This window comes from Canis lupus, chromosome 19, assembly GCF_003254725.2.
Source record: "Canis lupus dingo isolate Sandy chromosome 19, ASM325472v2, whole genome shotgun sequence".
NCBI classification, from domain to species: Eukaryota; Metazoa; Chordata; class Mammalia; order Carnivora; family Canidae; genus Canis; species Canis lupus.
In genome coordinates, this window is record NC_064261.1 from 17,632,457 (window position 1) to 17,652,215 (window position 19,759).

The 19,759-nt window shown below is 35.6% G+C and overlaps 1 protein-coding gene across 6 annotated transcripts in view; it reads right to left on the reverse strand.

The window, feature by feature from the left end:
• SPATA5 (spermatogenesis associated 5) overlaps positions 1–19,759 on the reverse strand; it is a 351,116-nt gene that overhangs the window by 325,246 nt on the left and 6,111 nt on the right. For all 6 annotated transcript variants that reach the window (XR_003125408.3, XM_025420546.3, XM_025420547.3 and 3 more), the window contains exons 4-9: positions 15,600–15,658; positions 14,099–14,743; positions 13,027–13,156; positions 12,669–12,725; positions 9,755–9,878; positions 6,750–7,005 (exon numbers count right to left, since the gene is read on the reverse strand). Coding sequence is in view for 5 of the 6 variants with exons in the window: in XM_025420546.3 (XP_025276331.1) it covers positions 6,750–7,005; positions 9,755–9,878; positions 12,669–12,725; positions 13,027–13,156; positions 14,099–14,743; positions 15,600–15,658 (1,271 nt within the window). In the remaining variant the exon portion in view is untranslated. The remainder of the gene's footprint in view (positions 1–6,749; positions 7,006–9,754; positions 9,879–12,668; positions 12,726–13,026; positions 13,157–14,098; positions 14,744–15,599; positions 15,659–19,759) is intronic.

Below are 19,759 nucleotides of genomic sequence, written 5' to 3' on the forward strand. Positions count from 1 at the left end.
ACGTAGGTATCCTGCACCTCTTTGAAACAGTTGAAAGGAGGTAAAGGTCAGGTCCTGTTTATTATAAATTTTAGCTATAGGAAAAGAAGCAAGTCTATCTATGGAGAAACAGAACCTGGCAGCCTCTATATTCAGTGTTGTTCCCAACATCACAAATAAAACTCCCACTACATTTCATAATTACAAAACAGAGGAGAAAATTGTTTCATGAGATTTTACACTGCATAAATACTTATTTACCCAGACACAATAATGAATAGATATGGTCCATTATAAAATGCATTAATTAGAGTAATGATCATGATATATCAATTTAATTTTGTTGCTCTACTGTAGGCCTGAAGCAGACTCACATGTAGGATGGAGAGGGGAGAGAAAGACTATGATTGTCTATATATGACATGAGAGCTACCCAGTTCAGCAAGAAAATCTGTCATGGAGGCACCCCAAAACAAGCCCTACCAAATTAGTTCACATTTTGTTATTGATGGGAAAGACTTTTACTTATCCAAATTCAGGAAAAATTACTTCTCCAGCAAGGTAAAGGATCCTGCCAGATTTCCCTAACATCACCTGTACGGGAATAACCAAGAATACTTCATAAAATACCAGTACTGCCAAAATTCAAATAAGCTTCTACCAGAGAAATGCACAAATACACACACAAAATTTGAATGTTTTTTTAAAGGAATGAAAGTGATACTCTTTGAAGTTCTATAGAAACCAGGACTACTGCAGCCAGACTACATTTTTAAACCTCGTAAGAACTTCTAAAAAAAATACTGTATCCATGGTTAGCAGGTGAGGAAACAGAATTTAAGAAATTAAATGGGTAGTGTAGCATTTGAATCTGCAGCTCACCAAAAGCTTTCCTTAAATACCATTACTTCCCTGAATTTCACTTAAAAATACTGAATTTTTGCAGAATCAATATTTTAATTCTAACTTAGAAAACATTGGCAAAATTCAAAAAATCATGGAAAATTTTATCCTTTCATAAGAGCTGGACCACTGCATACTTTGTACATGATCCTCCATAAATTCCTATTAAAATAAGCTAGTGAAGGGTGAGAGAGGGGAGCAACAGATATAAATATCTCAGAATTCTGGTATAAGACAATAAAAGTTTCTGCCTCAAAAAAAGTTATGTTATAGTAATTAGACTCTGTATTATTATTAGACCTACTTAAGTGTAATAAAGACAAAATCATTGTTTGAATAAGAGTTTTAATTCTTCCTGTCTGTGATGCTATCTTATCAAGGCCCAAATATTTGGTATGAACATGTTGAAATGATGTGTAATCAACAAGGATGCTAAAGATAAATTCTTAGAATGTGAAGCAAGTACTTCCTTTCTCTGTAAACAAAATGACTGAGTCCACTTCTTGAAGAAATCAAGCTCTATTTATATTCACTCTCCTGAAATGGCACAGGCAGCCTTAGAAGGATAAGTTTATAATAAATCCCTATATTTGGAAAACATTGTTGCTAAGCATCTTCTAACATTCAGCAGAGTTTATATAATTCATGTCTCTGCTACATAATTAACATTTCATGTTTTCCAAAAAAGTGTGGTATGCTTATCTATGTTGTTAATTTAAAACAGTATAAATTTTAAGGGAATTAATAAAAGGCTATGCAACTAATTAATTAGAAAGGCAGCCTAATCCCAGGAAGAATACAAACATAGATATTAAATGTCAGGATGTGTCAGAGTTGAGCTTGTAAACAACTTGTCCGCTTGAGATAAAACATTTCAAAATGCAGCTGCTCTTTGCTTAAAAAGGTGAGCTACAAAACATTAGGCTTTTGGACAAGTCACAACATATCAAACCACACTCTAGCTCAAAAATTAATTGTAAAAAAACCATAACATTTGAAAGTAAGTTTCACACCCAACCCTCAATATTTAAACATTGTATCTGTTCAGATAAAAGATCCAAGTGCTGAAAGCAACACTACTGTGGTATTTCCAATTTTCATATTCACTATGAGGACAAAATTAAAAGATACAGAAAATATTTAATAACACTGGAAAAGATTATAAAAATTGAGATAAGCACCCTGTAGAAGATGTAGATCACTCTCACAAACTGGAATAGATTGTAAAAAACTTCTAGCCTCTGGAAAAGAATGCACAAACAAGTAATATTCTAAAGGGACTTTGATCTTTTGTATTAGTATCCCACAAACAATAACCTTTAGATTACAAAAAACAATGGGAAACATAATCCACTTAGGTTAAATGAAATTCTGAATCACTTTACTTATGCTATTATTAGACACCTGTGTACCACTCTATGTTAAAAAGGGCAAGGTTTCCCTGACTAGAAGGCACTCTAGAAAGAAGGAAAACTATTAGACAGCCAATGAGCAAAAAACGCAAAGAACACACAGGTCCACAAATCTTAAGGAAGGAAATGTTCTAGGAAAAACGTAAGTCCATATTTTTATTTGTATTCTTAATTGTTAATTCTTAACATTTTCCTTAATTGTGGCTGTTCTAACTTTCAGAAAGGTTATTTTTAACTTTTATTCAGAACCATTATATGTACCTACAAGACAAACTTGGATACTTATTTTCTTCTAGAAAGAGAGTTAAATGATATAGTTCAGAATAGTACAACTGTCACATAAAAAAGACTCGGGGGAAAACTCAACACCATCAGAGGTAGTCAGAGATTTACAGTCCCTAAATTTATCTAGTTATTTAAGTCAGTTACAGAGCCTCCAAAAAACAGGGTTAGTGAGCCAAGATGATTGCTTCTCAAAGTATAGCCTGGCATCCACAGCATTGATAGCTCCTGTAACTTGATAGAAATGCAAATTCTTGGGCCCCACCTGGACCTAATAAATCAGTAGGATGGGGCCCAGAATTCTGTTTTAACAAGCTCTACAAGTGATTTTTATGCAGGTTAAAACTGGAGAAGCGGGATCCCTGGGTGGCGCAGCGGTTTGGCGCCTGCCTTTGGCCCAGGGCGCGATCCTGGAGACCCAGGATCGAATCCCATGTCGGGCTCCCGGTGCATGGAGCCTGCTTCTCCCTCTGCCTGTGTCTCTGCCTCTCTCTCTCACTGTGTGCCTATCATAAATAAATAATAAAAAAAAAAAAAAAAAATTAAAACTGGAGAAGCACTGGCCTAAACCAATAATTCAGAATATTTGTTCATAGGCAACTGCAAGACTGGCTGCTTTAAAATCAGTTGGAAAACAAATACTGGCTCCAGTTCCCTACTTCCCTTAATTTAATTAAATCTGGAGAGGGAATGTGTGTGTAGCTTCCCAGGTGAACCTGATGCATACTGAGGTTTAAGAACCAATGTCTTACCTAAGTTAGTGGCTCTCAAAGTGTGGTCTGCAGACCAACAGCATCAGCTGTGAACTTGTTTAAATTCACAAGCACCAGCCAAGACTGAATCAGCAACTCTGGGAGTGGCACACACCCAGCAATCTGTTTTACTACGTTCTCCAAGTGATTCTGATACATGAGCAGATCTGAGAACCTCTGCTCCAAGTGATCCCACCTGAACTGAGCACGTATGAAATGAATGTGGATTTCATGGAGAAGAACAAATTACAGAAAGAGATAGAATTAACTTACGTACTCAGGAATACATCTCCTGGAGCTAGACTATCTCACTGTCCTCACAAATCTGGAAGTTAAAGTGCCTTTACTTCCCAGATATGCCAGTGGACATTCTCAAGCTGTCCACGCAAACATAGCACAACTGGCAAACAATGAAAAGTGCCTCCTGAAAAGCACTGGTTTTAAACAAAATATATTTCTCATGACTGAGAAATTTTGTTAGTAGGAAGCTAAAAATGGACTGGAATGTTCAAGAAAATAGTGATTTGGGCATCACAAAACAATACCTTATTTACTGCTACCTATAAAGGTAGCAATAGCCACCTGGAGTTGTTTTCTCAGCACAGACAGGGATTTCTGAAGGCAATAGAGGAGAGAGGAACATGAATCTCACCAGGGGTTTAAAAACAACACCGATTTAACTCTCAGGTTAATAAACATTTTTATTGCTCTACAAGGGCAGTGGGGTGGTAGTCTCATTATGTCTCCCAGCTTTCGCATATATTTCTCAGATCAAACACTTATTGAGCACCTACTATGTACCAGAAATTATTACTACTACCTCCAAATGTTAATATATTATCATGACTTTTAAAAAAAAAAACAGTGATTCTCTAAGGTCAATGTAATGATTGCAACTGCTTCTACTACATGGTTCTTAAACTTTATTCTGCTATATAGAGAATGAAACTACATAACAAATCATATGTTAGTATTTAAGACAGTATACACAAAACCACCTATTTTCCCTACTGGACACTTTAATTTTAATGCTAATCTTTTTAAAAACTACCTTCTCATAAACCAATTCACAGACTAGAGGAAAAAAGATCAGTTCAATACTGATAATTTGAAATTACTATTAAGTCACATTAATAGAAGTTACTATTTATTTACTGCTTGTATGTGCCAAGTATACCCCATATCTCCCTCTTTTTCTCTCTCTCACCCCTCTATCTTCAGCTTGGAGGCCCCTCTCCATCCCACTTTCTCATCCTTTCACAACTTTTTAAATTAAATGTAACATAGTAAAGGGTACAGTCTTTTAAATCTTCTTGTTATTCCCCTAAAGTTCTTGGGGTTACTACAGTGCCCATGAGGGTAGATGGTCCTATTTATATCTAGTATGTAAATTACTTTATCACATTTCCCCTTGATGTCCCAGGACACAACTTAATTTACAGATTATACTTACCTTTGAAATAAAAAATTAAATAAAAAAAGCCTTACACCACTTTGACAAAATCATGTGTTTTATGATTTAATTTTGATGCACAGCATAGATTTGGAATAAAAGGATCTTAAATTTAAATCTTAGCTCTGACACATACCAGCTGAGAGACCTCTCCTGAGTCTATCTGATACTCACATCACAAGGTTGGTGTGAGGATCAGTGGGAAAGAATGGATTCTCTTTCCCACCTTCTCACCTGCCTTATTCTGCCTGTGGAACTCTTTTTTTTTTTTAAGCTTCTTCTTAGATGTGACTTTTCTATATAATCATAGCATTCCTCTCCCCATAGGAAAAGTCACTACATTCTCCATAGTTTAATGAGTATATATCTCACTGTGTAAGTAGTTATTCACAAATCTCTCTTTCATCTTTTTTCTGGACAGCAAGAAGCCCAGAGCCTTCTAGAGTACATGAAATATATGAGAAAGTAAAAAAAAAAAAAAGTCTGATAAAGGATATTGAAGAATGAATCCTTGCCTAGATGGTGAAATCCAAAGCAATACCTAAATAGTAATCCAGACTCTTCATTATCACCCAACGGAATGAAGGAAGCAAAGTTATCCCCTGATACTTCTTGTTTGCTAGGGAATTCATTTTCATGACTAAACCCACCATTTCTTGTGAAACACAAGAAACTAGATAGAAAGGGACCAAAATGCACCAAAAGAATGTTTGTATTTGCCTTATAGCCTATCTAACCTATAGTTTCCAACTGTGAGTCCTCTAACATGAAAATTATGATAATGATCAAAAAGAATAAAACTGATTTTCTCTACCAACAGTAAGATATTCAAAGACCCCTAAATATCCCTTCCAAGTTTTCTCTTTAAACCTGCTTTTTGTTCTATATTCTCTTCTCTACACATATTGAGCCAGATTAGAAAGATGAAAGGCCTAAAGGAAGGGTCTTCAAAACCTATTATGTTAGATTAATTGTGAATCAATAATTTGGAAGTTGAAGTTACCATATTTCTATACTAAAGCTCTAAAACAACTAAATTTCCAACTCAAAAATCCAATTTCTTCCATTACCTAAAAGGGCTAAACTTTCTTTAAAACATCTTCTGAAAATGTTGGATAGGTCACAAACTGGAACAAGAGCATACAACTGAAAAAAATTCCTTCTAAAATATAAAAGGACCTAGAAACATATATCCAAGGGAATAAATTTAAGGAACCTGAGATTACTGGCAAACCAGGGATGCTATGAGGTATATGCCCAGCCTTTAGAGGCTACCAGAAAATAAACACATCTTCTTAGGACCAACAAACAAATGAAAACAAAACAATGAGATATTTTTTCAGTAAGTTCTTATTTGCCTGATGAAATATATCAATAGCTTATAAAACCTGCCCTGATTTGAATACATTTTTCATGGTTAAAATTACTCTGAAAAATTACACAAATGTTAAAAGGTCTTAAGGGCTACCAAAGTAAAGACAGTTATGCCTAGATAGATTTCTTAAAGCCAGTCAACTGATTAATAACAGCCCTTATACATTTTCAGACTTTAACATCACCATCACACACTCTGAGGTATAGAATTTTTAGATTTTGCTAAGTACTTTTTCAGCACTTCAAAAAATACAAAGTGGGCTCCTTAAGGAAAATTCTGATCCTCCCGTAGGCACTTCTCCCTAATTTCCATAGCACAATATCAATAAATAGTTACCATCAATACTGCCATTAATGAATCTAATTATACAGGTGTGTGTGTGTGTGTGTGTGTGTGCGTGTGTGTACACTTAGGAAAAGTATGAAAGGATATATACTATCACAGTGGTTACCTTTAGGTAAAAGTGATTTTTATTTCTTTTTTATAGTTTTCTGACTTATCTAGTTTTCAATAAATATATATTTCATGATTAGAAAAAAATTGATTTCAAGAAATAAGATATAATAAGACTCACAGTAGCAAAGCATACTTACCTGCTTCATTACATAAGGCTTTCAAGTCTGCTCCAACGTACCCATGAGCACTATTTGCCAGCTGTAGCAGTTCAACTTCAGTGAGTAAATGGGGTACCCTTTGAAGCAATTTCTGGAGAATATCTAGCCGATCTGCAGCATTAGGAACTCCAATCTCTATCTCTTTATCAAATCGTCCTGGTCTTCGAAGTGCAGCATCTAAGGCGTGAGGGCGATTTGTGGCCCCAAGGACCAACACCTGGCCTTCACTTCCTTCCTTACAAAATAAAATAAGAATAAATTACACATTCTTCTAACACTAATACATACAATTGCCATATCTATATCTATATAGATCTGAAATTATCTATCTATATCTATACTTAACATACAGAAGTACTGGCTATATAGATAATATGGATCTAAGTGTCCACACTAAGTCTCATCCTTTACACTGTTATTACACATCCCACATTTTCCTAAGTTCAGCCTCAAAACTCCCTCATCTAGAAAGTTTTCCACTATGTAACTTCCCAACTATAGTGATGTCTCTCTCCCCCCTTTTGGCATCTAAACTTCACTGTTTTCATGAATAAGAAGGTATAATATCCTACCATAGAGTTGTTTTAATTTGTCCTTTTCCCCCTACTTGAAACAAAGACTATGACAAGCACATTATCCAAATAGAACAAGACTCTATTATACAATTGTCTTAGAAATCTTATTCACATGTGGACTGTACTTTTTTTATTCTGATGTTTAAATTCCTAGTAATAAAGACAGCAATATAACCAATACCTGAGTATCAGCCACCCTTGAATGCATATAGATTTTTCACATAGGAATGAAATTTGGAACAACAAATTATAAAGAACTATAATGATCAGCCATCTGTGAAAGTTATCCAACATTTTATTCTGATGACCCAAGTATAATCCCACAGAGACAAGCTTAACTGACATGTGATTCAAAGTAAGGAAACTGAAACCTATTCAATTATACTGGCTGTCCCAACAGAAAATGTATGGATTACAATAAATCTATCAATTACGTATTTAGAAGACAAAAACAGGCCTGTAAGCATTTTCATACTTAAACATCCGTGTCACCCGCTTCCAGTCCTGCTCATAGGCAAGAATATCAGTCCACAGTGGACCTATCCCAGCAGGAGAGAAAGAGGCAGCAAGGATGTAATAATTAAGATCCTCCAAAACAGAGCCTTCCATCTGATTTCATACTTACCAGAACTCTTCTAATTATAATACAGCTCTCTAGAAATATTCACAGTCAAGGTGGAAAGAGTCATCCATAAACAAAGTCATCAATAAACAAAGATATTTGGTTGGCTTAATGATTCTTTTTTTATTTTTTAAGATTTTATTTATTTATTCATGACAGACACAGGGGGAGAGAGAGGCAGAGACACAGGCAGAGGGAGAAGCAGGCTCCATGCAGGGAGCCCCGGGCCAAAGGGAGGCGCTAAACCGCTGAGCCACCCAGGGATCCCCGATTGTACTTCTTATTGTAAACAGAAATTGGCATCTCAGTTTATGTATATCTCTTGTGAGTGTTGTTACTATGGATCAATTCTCAGAGCCCTGCCACCTCCAACATACTAGCATCATTGAATTCTCCAATTTTAAAGGCTGAGAACCAAATGTGCGACATCATCACACCTAGTTATTGCACCAAGACTTAGAATCACGTGGTCATCCAGCCTCCCTCAGGTATCAATTCTTCTTTTATGTTACTCTTAAAATTGTCAACACAATTGTTGGGGCACCTGGATGGATGGCTTAGTCAGTTGAGCATCCAACTCTTGATTTCAGCTCAGGTCATGATCTCATGGGATGTGGGACTGAGCCCTATGCTGGGGAGTCTGCTTAAGATTCTCTCTCCTGGGATCCCTGGGTGGCGCAGCAGTTTAGCTCCTGCCTTTGGCCCAGGGCACGATCCTGGAGACCCGGGATTGAATCCCACATCGGGCTCCCGGTGCATGGAGCCTGCTTCTCCCTCTGCCTGTGTCTCTGCCTCTCTCTCTCTCTCTCTCTCTCACTGTGTGCCTATCATTAATAAGTAGAAAATAAAAAATTAAAAATTAAAAAAATTAAAAAAAAAAAAGATTCTCCTTCTCCTTCCCTCTCCCCACTTGCACACATATGCTCGTGAGCTCGCTCTCCCTCACTCTCTCTAAAATAAATAAATCTTAAAAAAAAAAAAAAAAACTGTAACACACTAGCAAATAGTGGAGACTTAAAACCCAATCTTCACATTATGTTCACATGTTTAGTTTCTACCAGTAGGAAAGTTCTAACTGTCCAGTTTTTTAATGTATAAAGGAGGGCTTGGGGCTACATGATTTCTAAAATTTCTTTTGACTCTAACATACTTTGATTCTAAAAATTGTGTTATTTACAATCCTGCATAAGAACTGTATTCTGGTAAATGGCTGTCACAGGAGTCTGACAAAATTTCTTTTCATTCCTGCCATTGCTCCTATGGATCTTCCTTTCATAGTAAGCACATAGTTTTTATTAATATGTGAGTAAATGCCCTATCAGAGAATGTGGTAACATGGGTAGATTCTTTTTAGATGTTGTACATATTTTCCATTATTTTCACTTTCTTTTCTTTCACTTGTTAAACCTAAAGCCCCAAAAGAATCAATTTTTACAGGAATATAGAAGACTTACTCATGAAATTTCTTAGTAAAATTGATCTAAATCTTCCTTACTGATTTTTGCTTCAGATTTTTAAGTTAATACCATTTACTACAAAAGAAACCCATCACTGTTTATTTTTTATATGGTAGGAACACATGACATTATATCATCCTAGAAGTTACTAAGATATCTGCTGAAGAAAATTAATTTATGGATTTTTTCCTTTAGTTTTTAAGGCTAATATTTTTCCCTGTCCTATAATATCCCAAAACTCAGATATATTTGATAGTTTTTGCTACTATATATGTATTATTAGGAATCATTGCTTTCACAACACAGAATAGATATTGGTACTATACTTACTGAACCAATGCCATCCATCAGTGTTAAGAGTGATGCTACCACTCTTTTTTCCACTTCATTCTGAGCCCCTTCTCTTTTAGGACAAAGTGCATCCAGCTCATCAATAAAAATAATAGATGGGTGTCTAAAAACAAGTAAAATGAATTATTTAATATACATCTTATTTTTAAATTTGATGTATTGCATTTCAAGTGAAACTGAACACTTCCAATTTTTTAATTGAAACACACATGCAAAAGAATGAAACTTACACCATATACAAAAATAAAGTCAAAATGGATTAAAACCTAAATAGGAGACCTGAAAATACAAAGAGAGCACAGGGAGTAATTTCTCTGACATCAGCCATAGAAACATTTTTCTAGATATGTCTCCCGAGGCAAGGGAAATAAAAGCAAAAATAAACTACTGGGACTACATCAAATAAAAAGCTTCTTCACAGCAAAGGAAACAATCAACAAAACTAAAAGACAACCCTACTAAATGGAAGAAGGTATTTGCAAATGACATATATCCAAATATATAAACTGATACTCCTCAATACCCAAAAAACAAATAATCCGGCTGAAAATGAACAGAAGACACAGACATTTCTTCAAAGATACACAGGTGACCAATAGACACATGAAAACATCCTCAACATCACTTACCAGGAAAATGTGAATCAAAACTACAATGAGATTATCACCTCACACCTGTCAGAACAGCTAAAATCAAAAACCATGATACAGGTGTGAGCGAGGATGTGAAGAAAAAGGAACCCACATGCACTGCTGATGGGAATGCAAACTGGTGCAGCCACTGTGGAGGTTTCTCAAAAAGTTAAAAATAGAACTACTCTACAACCCAGAAATTACACTACTGGGTATTTACCCAAAAAATACAAAAACACTAATTCAAAGGTATACATGCACCTCTTATTTACAGCAACATTATTTACAATAGCCAAATAATGGACGCAGCCCAAATGTCCACTGATGAATGAATGGATAAAGAAAATGTAGTATATATACACAATGAAATATTATTCAGCCATAAAAAGAAAGAAATCTTGCCATTTGCAATGAGATGGATGAAGCTACAAAGTATAGTGCTAAATGAAATAAGTAACAGAAAGACAGAAACCATATAATTTCACTTATCAGTTTAATTTAAGAAATAAACGAGCAAAGGAAAAAAAAGAAACCAAAAAACAGACTTAACTACAGAGAACAAACTGATGGTTACAAGAGGGATGACTGAAATAGGTAATGGGGATTAGCATCGTGAGAACAGGGTGATGTAGGGAATCGCTGAATTACTATGTTGTATACCTGAAACTAATACAACACTGTAAACTATACTGGAATTAAAATAAAAACTTAATTAAAAAAAAGAAATGCAATGTATCAAATTTAGAACTCAGTTAATAATATTAAAGACAAAGGCAACAAGATGTTAAACTGAAAAACCGTACATTAATTCTTGTCCAAATTATTAATTCATCACTTTCCAGCAAATCTAAATTCAATAAAAAGTAGAGTATTAAGAATAGTCTACTGCTCATGAGATCAGTCTATGCCAAAATAGAACTTGCCTGCTAATACCCAGTAAATTAGTAAATTGTTATGATTCCATCAATTCAGGAGGCCAGAGTTGTCCCCTGGAGCAGGTGTAAAGTCCAAGGGATAGAAATTCCAAATGTGCTCCCTTTTTTTTTTTTTTTTTTTTTTGTCTATTAGAAAAAGAACTTTCGAGGTGATCGGTTCTCCCATATAAAGATGTGAATTCTCTCACAATAGAAAGCTTCAGGACAGCCCAGGGAGCTCAGGGGTTTACAGCCACCTTCAGTCCAGGGCGTGATCCTGGAGACCCAGGATGGAGTCCCATATCGGGCTCCCTGCATGGAGCCTACTTCTCCCTCTGCCTTTGTCTCTGCCTCTCTGTCTCTCTCTGTGTCTCTATGAATAAATAAATAAAGTCTTTTAAAAAAAAGAAAGCTTCAACTGCCAGGAACGTAATAATAATGAAAACACACTACACAATATGGTATACCATTGGTTCTCAAATTTTCAGTACTGGGACTACCAGCCTTATAAAGGACTACCTTATTTCATCTGCTATCTCTGAAAAAAAAAAAACTTCAAAAATGAAAGTTCTTTTGATAAGAGCAGAATTATGATCAGTTAAATACCAAAACAATGTTAGGGACATAGCCTTATTATGAATAGTACATTAGACCAAGTTATAGACCACATTCTTATACTCACTACAATGTAATATGGTAGCCTAAACTGAGGAATAATCAATAAGAATTGTTTTTAAAGAGCAAAAGAGGGCAGCCCCGGTGGCCCAACGGTTTAGTGACGCTTTCGGCCCAGGGTGTGATCCTGGAGACCTGGGATCAAGTCCCACGTCAGGCTCCCTGCATGGAGCCTGCTTCTCCCTCTGCCTGTGTCTCTGCCTCTCTCTCTCTCTCTCTCTCTCTCTCTCTCTCTCTGTCGTGAATAAATAAATAAAATCTTAAAAAAAAAAAAAAAAAAGACCAAAAGATTTGTCCCTTTGAAACAAACTATAATTTTAAAAAAAAGGGTTTTAAGCATAAAGGGCTAATATAATACAATCTACTAAGACAACTAGATAAACTAGATATGCCTAAGTATCCTAAATCATAAATTTATATGCTCAAGTAAAATCATGACTTACCATACAACATTGTCTTAATTTTCCTACTTTATGTAATTCAATAACTCACTGATCAAACTTCCAAACAATACTAAATAAAAATAGATTAAATACAACTTCATTAGATTTACAATCTTTTCTAGTGCTATTAGTATTATTCTTCTAGTGTTCTTTCATGTTTCATATAAAGTGTTAGTAACTCTACTTTAACATAATCTTGATTACTAATTACAAATCTAAATGTAAGTACCGTAGAGTGGCTTCAGCAAATATTTGACGTAACCTTGCTTCTGTCTCCCCATAGAATCTGTAACAAATAAAGTAACATTTAAGGATCGACTCTTAGTGTTTTTAAAGTTTGTCTATAAAAGCTCATTTAATTTTCCTAATACTTCCAGAATACTTAAAATTACTTTCAAAAACTATTTTCTAAACTTAATTTTTATACACAATTAAAAGCAAATTTAAAGTATTTCAACAAAAAAAAATAAAAAAATAAAGTATTTCAACATATGAACTAGACAGACAGAATGCTATGCAGTCATTTTTTTAAAATCACTTTTAAGAAGCATTTAATAACACTTTATTGTATTAAAGTATGCACCTACTTGCTTATAATTTCAGGACCATTAATTACAGAAACATAGGCTCCGACTTCATTAGCAACAGCCCTGGCAATCATTGTCTTTCCAGTGCCTGGAGGGCCATAGAGTAACACTCCTCTAGGTGGGGGAATTCCTAGAAGAAAAAGAAGAGAACAATGGATTCAGCATTACTAGGTTTCTTGTATTGTCATGTGGCTGCAAATAGGAGTTGTAAAATATAAATAAATTTACCTCGTATTACAAAATTAAAGAGTCAGACCTTCTGCCCCTGCCCCCTCCCCCAAAAATGTACTAACTGGCCCAAATGCTAATCTCTGGCAATGACCTTCTCTCTGTAGACCCAACCAGGTCATGCACACTGGTAAAAAACTGGCTGGACACCCAAACGATTGCCATGTTCCATCCCAGATAGCACAGCTCAATATCAGAACACAAAGCTCGGACAAGAACACAGGCATCCAAAGGAAGCCATCAATCCTAATTTTGATCTCAACTAGCCATCTTAGGTTATATAAGCATTACTAACAAAATGTCAATCAAAGGATTCATATATATATAAAGATTCATGAAAAATGAAAAGGCAGAGAAAGAGATGGTAGGCACCAAATACATGCAGAGGATCTGGGTAATTACCACACAGAGGAAGCCCTGAGTTTCCTAGGAACCACTCCCTTAACCACTTGCTTCAATGCAAAGAGATCTGCACACAGTTACATTTCCTAACAAAGAAGCCTTATCCAACATATTTGAATGTTCGGTTTCCTTCTTTGGTCATTACAGCTGATCTAGAATGACAAGATACTAATTCTAGATCTAATACAAACAATTGTGGAAATATGCAATTAGAAGAGACAAGGCTGAAACTAATTGACTTTACAACCTAAAGAGATCAAGCATGGAAAAAAGGCTCACTTAACTGGTATCTCCCAAAGCAACTCACACCTCCTACCATACCTACCACTCAGGAAAGAAAAACAAGAAAAGAAGATGAACAATTATTACATAAGTGGAATGAACCAACTGCTTTTTAGTTTGAATTTAATACTTCTGTTGCAATACACTGAAGGAATCATACCATAACTCTTGAAAAGTTCGGGCTGTTTGAGAGGCAATTCAATAATCTCTCTAATTGCTTTCAGCTGACTACTTAAGCCTCCTATCATGTCATAAGTTACTTTGAATTGGTTGTCTTCCTCTTCTGAATTTGTATGAACCTTTATAAAATTAATTCTTGTTGTTGAAGAAATAAAATAAAAAATATCAGTGTTGCACTTTGCTCCCACACAAGCTGACTTCAGCAATCTCTCTTCATTGATAAGTTGCTCATTTCCTCCTCTGGCCGACTCAAAACTACATTTAAGTTCTGTGACTTCCACTAGTCCAAGTCCGCTGCTATCCCCATGATTCTGTGTAACATCCAACAAAATGTCATTGTCTTTATTTATCATTCTGTCATCTACTGGTTTGCAAGGAGTACTGCTCGATGGTGGGTCCTGAGGCTCTCCCAGATCTAATTGGCTTAGCTGTAGAGATACATCCAGGGTACTGGTTTCCATGCTGGACTGTTCATAGGCCATTCCCTGAGCATTGGTGTCAGAGTCATTCTGAGGCCTTCTTAATATCATGCCATCTGTCCCTTTCACTTGCAGCACTTGCAATTTACATGGTCGTCCATAGAATGTACAATACAGAAAGTTGCCCGGTAAAACAATCTTGCCGTCTAGAAAATAATTTTTTAAATATAAATGTTAGTATAACTCTTCACCCATTTCATGTTTAAATAACAATCTATTTCATCTATTAACAAAACCTATCTGACAGAAAGACTAAATCAAAGATAAGAGTATTAATAAAATGATTGCATGAAAAAGAGACAATTCCCATTTGATAGAGCACCATCTGGAGACAGAAGGGCAAGATAACTCTTTAAACTCCTCCATGTTGGGATCCCTGGGTGGCGCAGCGGTTTGGCGCCTGCCTTTGGCCCAGGGCGCGATCCTGGAGACCCGGGATCGAATCCCACATTGGGCTCCCGGTGCATGGAGCCTGCTTCTCCCTCGGCCTGTGTCTCTGCCTCTCTTTCTCTCTGTGACTATCATAAATAAATAAAAATTGAAAAAAAAAAAATATTAAAAAAAAAAAAAAAAAAAAAAACTCCTCCATGTTCAATACATCTAGAATTCTATCAACTATATAAAAAAAAAAAAAAAAGTGTGGCATTCCACATCCAATAATGAACTAACCTAAAATGGCATACCTAACTAACACTCCAAGATAACATTTCTCACTAGAAAGAGGAAGAGCTTAAGGGTTAAGAGTTTCAGTTCTACCACTGACTTTGTCCAAAGATAAGTCATATATTCTCTCCAGTGCTCTCCAATTCTCTCCAACTGCCAATCAATTAATTGGGGAGAAAAAATTCCTATCCCAAAAGGACATTAATTCATTAAGAATAACACTCTTCACATTATGTTGAAGAAAATTACAATCTATACAAGTCCTCAAAGACACATTACTTTATTAACTGCTACCTTGCTTCTTATAATTTAAAAAACTATTTAAAATGTATGCCTCACCTAGCTTTCTTAGAAGACAACCAGTCAGTTGTTCTTCATTAATATCCACATTTTTGTCACTGTAAAGGGTTGGGGAAAGAGAAAACAGCATTAAGTACACCAGAAACTAAATGTAATATAAAATTTCATGTACATTATTACAAGGCAGACTTAGTCAAAAGAATTAGTTTACAAACTGGAAATGGTTTATACAATTTGGGAATGATTTATGTTTTTCAGGTATTTCTTATAGGCATGAAAATACCATTTGCAATTTAGTGTCCTAATGACCTAAATCAATGTTCTTCAAAATTACCATTCATTACTAGATTATGAAATCATTTCAGTCGATCCCATCCAGAAATTTTTTTTTTGATAGAATACAAAAATGTCAAAGTACATCACATATAGACTAAATACTGCTTAGAACAGCATTACTTTCTTACACATACATACACACATCTATATACTCACATATACAGGTACACACATATGTGTGCATATGTGCACTGTATTTGTGCACATATGCATATACTGAATCACAATGAAATGTATTTTTTATTGTGTGTCATAGCCAAAAACATTTGAAAAACACTGGCCTAAATTAATCACTTCCTTTCTGAAATTGCCTAGCTTGAAGAAAGGCTTTTATGATTATTATTATTTTTTAAGACTTTATTTATTTATTCATGGGAGACACAGAGAGAGAGAGGCAGAGACACAGGGAGAGGGAGAAGCAGGCTCCATGCAGGGAGCCTGACGTGGAACTAAATCCCAGGTCTCCAGGATTAGGCCCTGGGCTGAAGGCGGCGCTAAACTGCTGAGCCACCCGGGCTACCAGAAAGGCTTTTATTAATAGCTTACTTCATTCCTTTTCTAAAATTTATAAATTATCTTTCAGGAAAATTAAGTCCTTTATTGGACATTACCTAAAAAGGTAGAAATAAGAAGACAGGAGATTAATAGTATAATGAAATTTAATTCTGGAGAGGGGTATGCCTTTCCCTTCTCCAGAAAGGGAAAAATGAGAAGCCCTTCTTCTACTAATGACTATCTTCCAGGAGGTTGCTTGAGTGCAGGAAGTAGGTACATATACTTGTAAAGGAACATGTTCTTGGAGAGTTCTCAGAATACGTGCATTTTTCCTACCTCCCCCCATATAAGAAGCCCATATGGGCAGAAAAGGCCTACAGTTGTGAGCTCTGTCAGACAGCAGTGGAGAGGCAATAGTTTATCTCAAGAAGATAGTTTTAGTAGACTCATCTGATCCAAATATAAGCTTTCTTCTCCAAATACTTTATCAGCAACAAACAAAATCAATATAGTAAACTTCATTATTCCCAGATTCACCTACTTGCTAAAATGTATTTGTAACACTAAAAATCAATATGAGCAGAGCTTTCCTAGTCACTAATAGACATACATAAAACAGGCAAAAAAAATTTGAGTCGCTAAGCACTTTCCTAGCAGAGGCTGAAAAAGTACTCTTATTTCAATTCTTTCAGAAGTAACAAGAAGAGTAGAGACAGGAGGAGGCAGTGCAGTGTACAGCAAAAAGTCCCAGCTCTTTACAACAGCTGGAGATTTGAATTCTAACTCTGGCATCTGTATAGTGAGGTGGCCTCAGGCAAGTCACTTAACACTCCTGAACTACTGCTGCTCTTTCATAAACTAAAGAAGACAAAATCTATCAGAATGAGTTGTTTTAAGATTATAATGTATATAAGATATATGTATTTTTGTATACTAAATATGCACTAAATATATTAATGTTATTAGTACATACTATTATATATTATACACATTAAGTATATGTAAATATAAACGTAACATTAAATATAAGCATATATTTAATGTATATATAAACATAGATACCTCTAGGAACAATGGTTCAGTATTTGCTAATGTAATGTTCACAGCAACTTTATAGAACATACTGACCACTAATAATGAGAACTGAGTACATATTAACATAAAGGAGAAAAAAAATAGAAGAAGGAAATTTGAAATCAAATATATATATATATAGACTACATATGAAATTGTAGCTCCTTAAAATTCTCAAAATCACTTGTTTATAGAATTCTGAAACCAGTTATACCTATTTATTAAACTCTGAAGAGAGGATACTTACAAATGTGTATAAGCATAAAAATATTAAGAGTTTTGCTTTTAAAAAAAAAGAGTGGATAAATAAATCTAAAAAAAAAGAAAAGTAAGTGGGTACAGATAAAATCACTTCCACTAGAAAGAGCTCTAATCTTACTAATAAAACTTCAGAAGCAACTGAAGGATTTAATCAACAGAATAAAATTACTGATTTTTCTTACTGGAAAGTAAGTTTCTTACATAAGCCCTTCTGCTACATTTAAAACACAAGATTTTTTTAAAATAAAATTTTAAAGACCAATTTCCACTAGTTCCTCTGCTGTAGGCAATTGTTATCACCTAAGACTGCTGCGCCCTCAAGAGGTCACACTAGTTAGATCATCAAAAAACCAGTCAACTGATAACTGCAACCTGCAGCACTGTCTCAAAACAATCTAAAGATTAATACTGTTTAATTTGAGTAGAAAAACCTAACCCACAAAATAATGGGTAAGTTACTTCTCATGGAGCCCACCTCCTCATCCTTAAGAAAAGGACAAATAGGGGCACTTTGCAGGAGGAGTGAGAGAAGAGGGAAAAAGCGTGTGTGCATGTATGTGTGCTAGTACACAGCGCATGTTGAGTTCTCTTCTTCCTTTTATTTTATTGTTAAAATGTGATTAATTCCTCTGAAAAGTTTCCCGGTTTGTAAAAATAAAAAAAAAAATCTGCTGAAGCTCAAGCTTAGAATCTAAAAAAGTAGCAAAAGAGAAGAAAACATTTTAAAATCAAGCTAATGAGGGGCACCTTGGTGGCTGAGTCAGTTGAGCATCTGCTTCAGCTCAGGTCATGATCCCAGGGTGCAGAACGCCACGTCCGGCTCCCTGCTCATATGTGGAGTCGGCTTCTCCCTCTGCCTCTGCCCCTCCCCCTGCTTGTGTGTGCTCTCTTCCTATCTCTCAAATCAAGAAATAAAATCTTTTAAAAGATAGATAAAATCAAGCTAATGACTGGAAAATGTTTTGTGATACTTGCATATAAATACCTTCCCAAAATTGTTAGTACAGTAGTATTAAAGTATCAAAATTGCTTTCTTTAAACAAATCTTGATAAGACTTGCATATGTGAACTCAATTACAATCCCATTAGATACAGAGTATCCAAGAGGATGAGTGATATATGTTAACTGTATTGATGAGGTAATTCAATTAGTCCTTGGTAAGGGACTATTTCAAAATCTGATAGAAATAACTGTTTTTACTAGATTGAATAATCAGCAAGTTAAAATATATAATCGAGTACTTTGCTTGAAGTCATTTTTTAAAGATTTATTTGAAGAGAGAGAGAGAGGGATAAAGAGAGCAGGAGTACACACATGAGTCAGGGGAGGGACAGAGGGAGAGAATCTTCAAGCAGACTCCTCAGAGCGCAGAGCCTGTGGCAGGGGTGGTGGGCTTAATATCATGAACCATGAGATCACAACCTTGGCTGAAACCAAGAGTTGGACACTTAACAGACTGAGCCACCCAGGTGCCCCTGGAAGAGTCTTGATTAAAACTTGTTTCTGGGCAGCCCCGGTGGCTCAGCGGGTTAGTGCCGCCTTTGGCCCAGGGCCTGATCCTGGAGACCCGGGATCGAGTCCCGCGTCGGGCTCCCTACATGGAGCCTGCTTCTCCCTCTGCCTGTGTCTCTGCCTCTCTCTCTCTCTCTCTCTGTATCTCTCATAAATAAATAAATAAAATCTTAAAAAAAAAAAAAAAACTTGTTTCTTGTCTATTCACAGTAACCTACTCCCTCCTTTACAACAGCCCTGATTACACTGCAAAACAAGATGAAAACTACTGCTAAATATATATCAATACTAATTCCTCTCACCTAAAATATCAGGTCATACTCTAATCATAGGGCATTAGTCTCTAGTCGATACCTTAGGTGGCACTCATCTAGCTTGTGCTATCTAATACAGTAGACCACTAGCCATTCACCATGTGTGGCTATCAAGTGCTTAAATGTAGCTAGTCCAAATTGAGATGTGCTACAAGTATAACATTCAAACTGGATTTTCAAGATTTAGTTTGAAAAGTATCTTATTA